The sequence below is a fragment of the Loxodonta africana genome, chromosome 8 (assembly GCF_030014295.1).
Source record: "Loxodonta africana isolate mLoxAfr1 chromosome 8, mLoxAfr1.hap2, whole genome shotgun sequence".
Classification (NCBI taxonomy): domain Eukaryota; kingdom Metazoa; phylum Chordata; class Mammalia; order Proboscidea; family Elephantidae; genus Loxodonta; species Loxodonta africana.
Window position 1 is genome coordinate 14,009,160 of NC_087349.1, and position 9,060 is coordinate 14,018,219.

General features: G+C 42.9%; 1 protein-coding gene across 2 annotated transcripts in view; it reads right to left on the reverse strand.

The window, feature by feature from the left end:
• The window catches only part of NUP205 (nucleoporin 205), a 77,373-nt gene extending 68,651 nt beyond the window's left edge, over positions 1-8,722 (reverse strand). For both annotated transcript variants that reach the window (XM_064289682.1, XM_064289681.1), the window contains exons 1-3: positions 8,607-8,722; positions 3,997-4,139; positions 2,572-2,743 (exon numbers count right to left, since the gene is read on the reverse strand). In XM_064289682.1, coding sequence (XP_064145752.1) covers positions 2,572-2,743; positions 3,997-4,139; positions 8,607-8,634 — 343 coding nt within the window. In that variant the 5' untranslated portion in view covers positions 8,635-8,722. The remainder of the gene's footprint in view (positions 1-2,571; positions 2,744-3,996; positions 4,140-8,606) is intronic.
• Positions 8,723-9,060: the final 338 nt, after the last annotated feature.

The window sequence follows — 9,060 nt, forward strand, 5'->3', positions numbered from 1 at the left end:
TATAAGTTTATATGTGACAGACTGACTTGATTTGTAAACTTTCACTTAAAGCACAATAAAAATTATTTAAAAAAAAAAAAAGTGGTATTCGCCTTACGTTAGAGCCGACTTAGGAACAGAACCCCATCATAACTCAGGGACTACCTGTACATGGCTGTACCGTTATTTAATTGGCGCTCTGAAGAATTTTAACATGTTTCAAATCTACTCTATCATAAAACCAAAAAACCAAACCCAGTGCCATCGAGTTGATTCCGACTCTTAGTGACCCTATAGGACAGAGTAGAACTGCCCCATAGAGTTTCTGAGGAGCGCCTGGCGGATTCAAACTGCCGACCCTTTGGTTAGTAGCCGTAACACTTAACCACTACGCCACCAGGGTTTCCACTCTATCACAGTGAATATATTTACATCATTCCATATGTGATTATGTTCAGAGACTTCTGTTTCAGCTCCATCGTGAGCTACTGTGTCCCTAACAACACTGTTTTAAAAAACTCTTTTAATGAAGTGATTCCAAGGTAAAATCATTTATTAGTCAAAAACTGAAAACAACAAATATCTATCTTTCAATAATTTGCAGCAATTTCAAAACGCTGATTCAGAATAAAAAAATCAATGCTGCGTCAATGCAAAATAAAAATTCTGATCCTAAGTAATCATAACCACAAATATATCTACATGAAAAAAGTAATTTTCAGCTAACTAATCGGCCTGAGAATCAGAATTCAACTACACTCCCAGCTTCATGCCAGAAACATCGTGATGTTGGACAGCGCTGGGCAGCTCTCTGCCCCTTATGGCAGCTAACCCTGTCTACCCTGCCATATTTCTGACAATGCCTTGGCTCCCACACTACACTTGAAACTCCTTAACGATGCATTTTTGTATTTATCAGTCCTTGCCTCTCTTCCCTCTTGGGACTCTCTACCTAGGTAATCTTATCCAGCCCATGACATAAGACACCACCTACATCAGTAGTTCTCAACTGAATGTGATTTTGCTATCCAGGGGACATATGACAACATCTGGAGACATGTTGGATTGTCATGACTAGGAGGGGTGCTGTTGACACTTAATAGGAGAGACCAGGGATACCGCTAAACATCCTACAATGTACAGGACAGCCTCCCAAAACAAAGAATTAACTGGCCCAGAATGTACAAAGATGATGCCCACATTTCTATCTCCAGCCGTAACCTCTACGCCAAGCTCCAGACTCATATACCCAACTGCCTACCATTCTAATGTGCCACGGCATCTAACCCTTAATACACCAAAGCTGGGTTTTTACATTTCTCCTAAACCTTGATTACTTTACCATCTTCCTCACCTTCACAAACGGCTTCACCATTTACCTCGTTCCTTGGGCCAAGAGATCTAGGTGTCATCCTTGATTCTGCTCATTCTCTCACTCGCCACATCCTTGGCAACAACGTTATCTCTAAAACATACGCCAACCCTGACCATGTCTCTCACCCACACTGCTATCACCCTATCCAAGCCACCAGCTCTCACCTGCCCTTCTGTTAACAGCCTCCTAACTGATCAGTGCATCCTGCTCCCCTTGTCAATCCTTTCTCTATACAGCAACGAGAGAAGTCATCTCAAAGTTATACCAGATTATGTAACTTTTCTGCTTAAACTTTTCACTGCAATTAGAATAAAATCCAAGGGACTTTCATGGCCTGCAAGATCCAACATGATCGGATTTTTGCCATTTCCTCATCTTCCCCCATCCTCTCCCTCATTCGTTACGCCACGGTCACAGTGGTCATTTTACGCTTTAACATGTCTTTGTTCCCCCTCAAGCACTTGCTGCCTGCTCTGCCTGGAACACTCTGCCCCAACAACTCTGTGTGGCTGGCGCCTTCTCATCATTCAGGTCTCAGTCAAATGACCCCATCTCAAGGAGGTCCTCTCTAAGTCCCCTTTTAGGCTTGCCCCAACACAGCCCCCAGCTCTCGCCCTCTCTCCTGCTGTCTTGTTTTATTTTCTTCCCAGTGCTTAGTATTATTGAAATTACCTTGTTTTTCGCTTAATCATTATCTGAACAGCTGCCCCCCAAAAGAAACACCAAACAAGCAGTGACCTTGCCTTGCTATTTACAGGACAATAAATGCTTTGTGCCACAAAACTGAGATGCCACCAATTATTCTTTGCTAGTACATCACCACGTAAAAGCCTACCTGAAGACAGTTCAATAACCTTTAAAAACTCTGATGATTAAAAGGAAGCCTTCCCTTCAACTAAAGATAAGCAAAAGAAAATACACTGAATGTGTGGTTTCTTTATATAACACACTCTTAGAAACTGTTTGAAGCCTGAAAAATATAATATTTGAAACTATGAGTGGATCATTTTATAACTCCATACTACCTTACCAAAGTTCGGGGCCCTGGTGGCTCAGTGGTTAAGCATTTGGCTGCTACCCAAAAGGCAGGCAGTTCAAATCCGCCAGCTGCGGAAACCCCAAGGGCAGTTCTATTCTATCCTGTAGGGTCACTATGAGTCTAAATCGACTTGACAGCAAGGGGTTTTTTACCAAAGTTCCATTAAATATTAACCTACCAGCAAGGAGAAGTTCGACAGCTGCCAGCTCCCCAATATCAAAAAGGTCACTAAGGATAAAGGCTTCTTTAATGAGCTGTTCAGGAAGAAGTCGGGTTCCCTGTTGGCCTTGGATGGCGACTCCCTCTGTACTGGCTTTCTGAACCTTCTCATGCTGTTGAACATTTTTTGGCTGCAATGGTAAAAATAAATAAATAAGATCATGTAATGAAAATAGTAGATCGGAGACATGGTCCTTAAGTGTTACCTGAAGAAGTTTATTCATGAAAGCACAGCTTGCTAACAATGCACACAGAAGTGTTTCTCAGCAGATAATCTAGAATCAGACCTTTATGAGCTACCATTTTGCATAATCTGCAGCTTTTTATACTATCAACCCCTTCTTAAGAACTATGTCTGCTAAACACTGAACTACAAAATTTTGGGAAAACACACAGAATAGTATACTATTTTTCAAGTTTCAAAGGAACTTTTCCAATTATACATTTATTGAATAAAAATAAACATGGTCTTCAAATGGGAATTAACAAATGGATATATGAATTGCTGAATTCATTAGTAAAGCTACAGATAGTTTACTAATACATCATTTAAAATATGGTCTTATTCCCAAAAGGCTTATTTGGTCTCAATATTTAACAAATGACATACAAAATCTTAAACTTCTACACCTTATAAGAAGACCACCTAGGTCATTTAATCTAACTCCCTTATTGCAGATGAGAAAACTGACACCCAGGTAAGTCAGGTGACTTGCCTGTGGTCATATAACTCCCCAGTGGTAGAGCCAAGATTAGAACTCAGAACTACTATACCATTGGAGAAAAAGCAAAAGGCCATTTCTGTTAACATCAACCCAAGAAAGAGCTCTTAGATGGTCCTGTTAGTACAAAAGAAAAAACTGTCAAACAGCAAGGGAAGGAATATTCCAGTAAGAATCCACTCCACTGAATTACTCTACACCTGGTTGCAAAAGATTTCACGATGCAGTGATTGATGGTACCCAAGAGTTAATTAGCTCAGCTTACGTAACTTACATAACCCTGCAAAGAGTTAAAATGTTGAAGTGTACCTGGAGATAAATAAAGCAATCAATCTTACCAAGCTTAGATGTATTATTAACTATAGGTCAGAAATTCCAAGAAGGAAAATATTTCTGGAATATACTGAATTTCCTAAATCATATTCAAGTACTATTAAGCTTATCTCCTAGCTACAGATAAATACAGTATTAACTCTTGTGGATAATAAAAAATAATAATTGCTCCCAGGAAAAATTACATTTTTAAAGAAAACTTGAATCACTAGAGTAGGACAAATAACATATTTTGTTTACATGCATTTAGAGTTTACTTGCACCTCTTCAATCTTTTTTAAAAAAAGCAAATCCAAGAAGCAAAAAAAAAAAGAAAGAAAATTTCCTACTGGATTTTTGAACAACGAGATGAAGTCAGGTTTGTGCTTCTTCAAAATCATGTCAAGCAGGTGAACAGCTTCAGGTTGTCTTTTCCAAAGAGCATTTCCCACTGTTTGCCAAATGTCTTTGTAAGGACCCCACAGACTAGCAGCTTGAAGAAAAAAATAAATAAAATACCATCAAATAAAATGCACATTTGGAAAATAATGCCATGTTAAATTCTATACATCTTAGCCACACTCGAAGCTACTTTTAAATAGAAGGAGTTACATACACAAACCAAAGGGCCTTGGTGGTGCAAATGTTAAGCTCTTAGCTGCTAACAGAAAGGCTGGGGTTCGAACCCACGCAGCGGCTCCACGGGAGAAAGGCCTAGCAATCTGCTCCTGGCTGTAAAGATTACAGCCAAGAAAACCCTCCGGGCAGTTGTACTCTGTCACGTGGGGTTGCTATGAGTCAAAAATTGACTCAAAAGCAGCCAGCAAGAATATATAAATCAGACATTAATATAAAACCATAGTTTATTAGTATTCTCAGGCAGCAATATAAACATCATTTTATCTAGCTTACTATAAAAATATATATATATTTTATACTATAAGGTAAAATATATCCTAATATAATACAATACAATATAAGGTAAAATATATCCTTACTTCAAACTAGAATATCAGATGAACCTCGCTTTGCCACTTAAAAAACTACATCCTTAGAAAGTGAGTGACCTGAAGATAGGGAATAACCTCTTTAAACTTCAGTTTCCTTATGTAAAACAGGGGCATCAACTGCTACATAGGGCTGTGAGGGTTAGGCAAGATAGACTAGGTGAAGTGCAAATACAGTGCCTGGAACACCACAGGGGCTCAATAAATTTAAGTACCTTTGTTTCTCTCCCTATCATCCAAATAAAAAGCAGAAGTAGGAAAATTTCAAACTTGCTTTACCACAGGTATTTCAGAAATTGAATAAAGGGCGGACAAGTTAATTTCTTCCCTTAAAAATAATACTTAACATGCAATAGAACCTCTTAAAAACTAATAAATTTCTTTATACTATGCTGCTTAATGCAATAAGCTCAGTGAGTTCTAGAGAAACTTTCCTTTTTTTTCCCTCCTTTTACGGGGATGTATCCAATAACAGGTCAACATTCTACACACAAAAAAACCACCTCTACTGAATAGGCTCCTCAGCCCCTTATCAATGTCACCACATCACAGAGCCTAGCTGCAACAAAGATTTCTCTTCAGTTCGTCTCTCGTTGGACTAATCTTAGTATTTGCTAATTTTTAGTACATATTACTGATTACAAGTGAGAATATAAATTTTTCCAAATCACTAAACAAGGGTTCAGCAAGCAGGCAAGTGCCACTCCATGCAGGGTTTCCTTAGCCTCATTAAGATCTTGGCCTTTACCCTAAAGGTCAAGCGAGACGAAGATGAAAAATGTCTGCTGGACACAGTGAAATGGAAGAGCATGTTAACCTTATGGAAAGCTATTTCTGAGGATGCGAGAGCTAGAATGGGTTGAGGAATAGGAGGAAAAGAAATAGTGAGTAGTGACAAATCTTTTGAGACCCTGACAGCGAAGAGGAGTAACAGCACAGGAGCTGGAGAGAGGCATGAGATAAGATAGAGAGGCCGGTGAAGAAGAAAGTGGCGAGAGAGGTAAATATACAAGAGAGAGGAGGATAACAGACAGGGAGCAGGGCATAAAGAGTGGAATTTACATCAGCCTGAGACCAGAAGAACTAGATGGTGCCCGGCCACAACCAATGACTGCCCTGACAGGGAACACAACAGAGAACCCCTGAGGGAGCAGGAGAACAGTGGGATGCAGACCCCAAATTCTTGTAAAAAGACTAGACTTAATGGTCAGACTGGCCCTAGAAGGACCCTGGAGGCCATAGTCCCCAGACCTTCTGTTAGCCCAAGACAAGAACCATTCTCAAAGCCAACTCTTCAGACGGTGATTGGACTGGAATATGGGATGGAACATGATACTGGTGAAGAACAAGCTCCTTGGATCAAGTAGACACATGAGACTATGTTGGCATCTCCTGTCTGGAGGGGAAATGAGAGGGCAGAGGAGGCCAGAAGCTGCCCGAATGGTCACAGGAGAGAGTGAAGGGAAGGGCTGTGCTATCTCATTAGGGAGAGAGCAATTCGGAGTGTATAGCAAGGTGTATGTAAATTTTTGCATGAGAGACTGACCTGATTTGTAACCTTTCACTTAAAAGACAATAAAAACTAATTAAAATAACAAAAAAGGGGGATATTGCCTTAAATAGGAGGAGGGGAGGAAACTGCTTGGAAAGGGTACAGAGATATCTAGGTTTGTATGTGTGACAAAGGGTGAAAAAAGAGAGGTTGTGCCTGTTGGCTTCTCATGTTCTCTGTGACTAGGTGGCTGAGGCTGAGGTATCAGCTGGAGGTTAAAGATTTGAGGAGTGTGAAAAAGGTCTGAAACTGTCACTGCTGTGAATGGGGCAGAGGTGACCAGATTACTGGAAGGACTGTCAAGTACTGTTAATGGTTGCTTACTAACAACAACTAGTAAGTCATGCAGGTGAAGTTCAAACATAGGTCTTAGGACTCTACAATCTATTTTTTTCCCTTCTACAATTGTAAAAAAAAAAAAAAAATTCTCCTGATTCTTAGATTTTAAAAAAATGTTTCTTTTCTACATAGCCAATTAAAAGCTCTGCCACAGGCTTTATTATACAAAGTACAATAAACACTTTGCAACTGTTGACAACTGCTTTTCCTTTCTGCTTCAGTGTTTAATGATAGTAACTCAGGATGAATAAGTACTAAGGAAATATATATAACCACACACACACAGTATACAAACCTTGCTTTTAAGTTTATACCTGGTAGGAAACGTGACAGCAACATTAAGGAGGTAACCTCATTATTAAAATTTAAATATATGAAAATTTGATGTAATAAAATGAATTGGGTTGTGATTAAATAGTAGCGTGCAATAGTTTGGAAACCATGGCGACGTAGTGGTTAAGTGCTGCAGCTGCTAACCAAAAGGTCGGCAGTTCGAATCCACCAGGCTCTCCTTGGATACCCTCAGGGACGGTTCTACTTTGTCCTATAGGGTTGCTATCAGTTGGAATTGACTGGATGGCAATGGTTTGTTTGGTTTTTTTTGAGGGCGGGGTGCAGTAATTTAAGCCCCTAAGCTGTATAAATCCTGGGGAAGTCACTAAACCTCTCGAAGCCTCTGTTTTCAAGTCTGTAAAGCGAGGTATTTAAAAGCCACCACTCCATAGGCGCCTCAGAGGAATTAAACGAGATAATACAAGTACAGCAGTCAGTCCAGTGCCTGGGACACAGGTGCTCAATAAATATAAACCATCGTTATTATAAAATAATTTATCATAGTGTTTTTAAGTGGTTTGGTTTATAAAACTCAAATTTAGACAATTTTTCAGGAGTACCCGTTCTGTGAAAAGTAGAACCTGCACCCCTCCCCCCCAAAAAGGCACTGCATAATTAGAGGCAAAAGGCTCCCACGAAGGAGTGCTCTTGAGTGAGATTCTCTACAAAGATTTATCGCACAGGTATTCTCTTAATTGTGACCAAGAAGCTAAGTGCGTCTCAACCGGGGCATTACTGACATTCCCAGCGGGAAATCCTACGTTTTCAGGACAGCCCCGCCCATACAGGACTTCTGACATCCTTGCCCCGCCCACTAAGCGCCAGTATCGCACCCCAGGAATTGTGACAATCAAAAATGCACCCAATATTGAAACGTCCTTGGGGGAGGTACCGCCCTGGGTGGAAAAACACCAAAAGAAGCCCCACCCCAAGTCTTCCGGCGCTCCTTTCCAATCCCACTGCCACCGAGTACACTCCGACTCAGACTGCCACACTTTTCTCCTGCGGAGTGGCTGGTGGTTTCGAACTGCCGTCCTTTCAGTTAGCAGTCGGTCGCTTTAACCACTGCGTCACTAGTGCTCTTTAGAGTTCCTTTGCCACCTTCTAAATTCTGTTCCACCCCGAAGATCTACTGCCCCAAAGGTACAGGAGCATCCAGAGCCGGGCCACGCCCGCAGAGCTGGGAGTCATCAGCCAAGCCCGCGGCAACCCAAGCCCGGCCACTTTCCGGATCGCAGACTGCATAATCAAGGGTCCTCACTGCCTATAGGACTCCCCTGTCAGCGGCTCCGGTGCCTCCCTACGGATTTGGGGTTCGAGTTTTTCAGCTTCCGCTCGTGGCTTAAAAATCTCTCAGGTCCTTTGGGCTCACTGCCGGAGATTTGACGCCTATCTTGGCGAAACCCGGGCCGAGAATACCTAATAGGGTAGGGGGAGCAGGAACCAGACTCGGCCCCGGGCTGCGAGAGACTGCACATCCGGTTGCAGGGGACTAAGCCTCACGGCCCCGGCCCTGGGACGCCGACCCAAGGGCCAGAGCCGCCGCGCCAACGCGTGCCATTCAAACCGGAGAAGAGGGGGACCCTAGGCCCAAAGCTAGAAAAAGGCGGATACCGAGCACGCGTGGGGGCCTGGCCTCGGAGGAACCTCACAGCCCGAGCTCCTCCCTGAAGAACCGATCTCCGCCCTGCCCTGCCCGGCCTTTCCCTCCTGCCCTGGCCGCACTCACCCGAATTTACCGCCAACGGGGTCGCCATCTTGGAGGCGTACTAACGGAGCCCTCGGGCCGCACGGAGGACCCCGACGGGGTGAGGCTGCCCGCAGCGGCGCCTGAACAGAAAAGCTCCACGCTGTCCCCTCCGAACGGCGCGCTCGGTCGGCCTGGGCGGGCGAAAGACTCGAGAATCTGCTTTGGGTCACAAACGTCAATCTCCACCGGGATTAATCCCATTCAGGTAAGGCGAGGGCAACCAGTTCGGAGACGCGAGGCCCTCTGTCTTACTTTGAGCCTCTAGGCATCCTGGGACATGTAGTTTCTTCCTGGTGATAAGTGAAATTTGTTTATACCCGTTCCTTTCCAGGCGATTCCGACTCACAGCGACCCTATAGGACAGAGTAGAACTGCCCCATAAGGTTTCCTAGGAGTGGCTGGTGGATTCAGGTGGATTGGAACTGCGGACCTT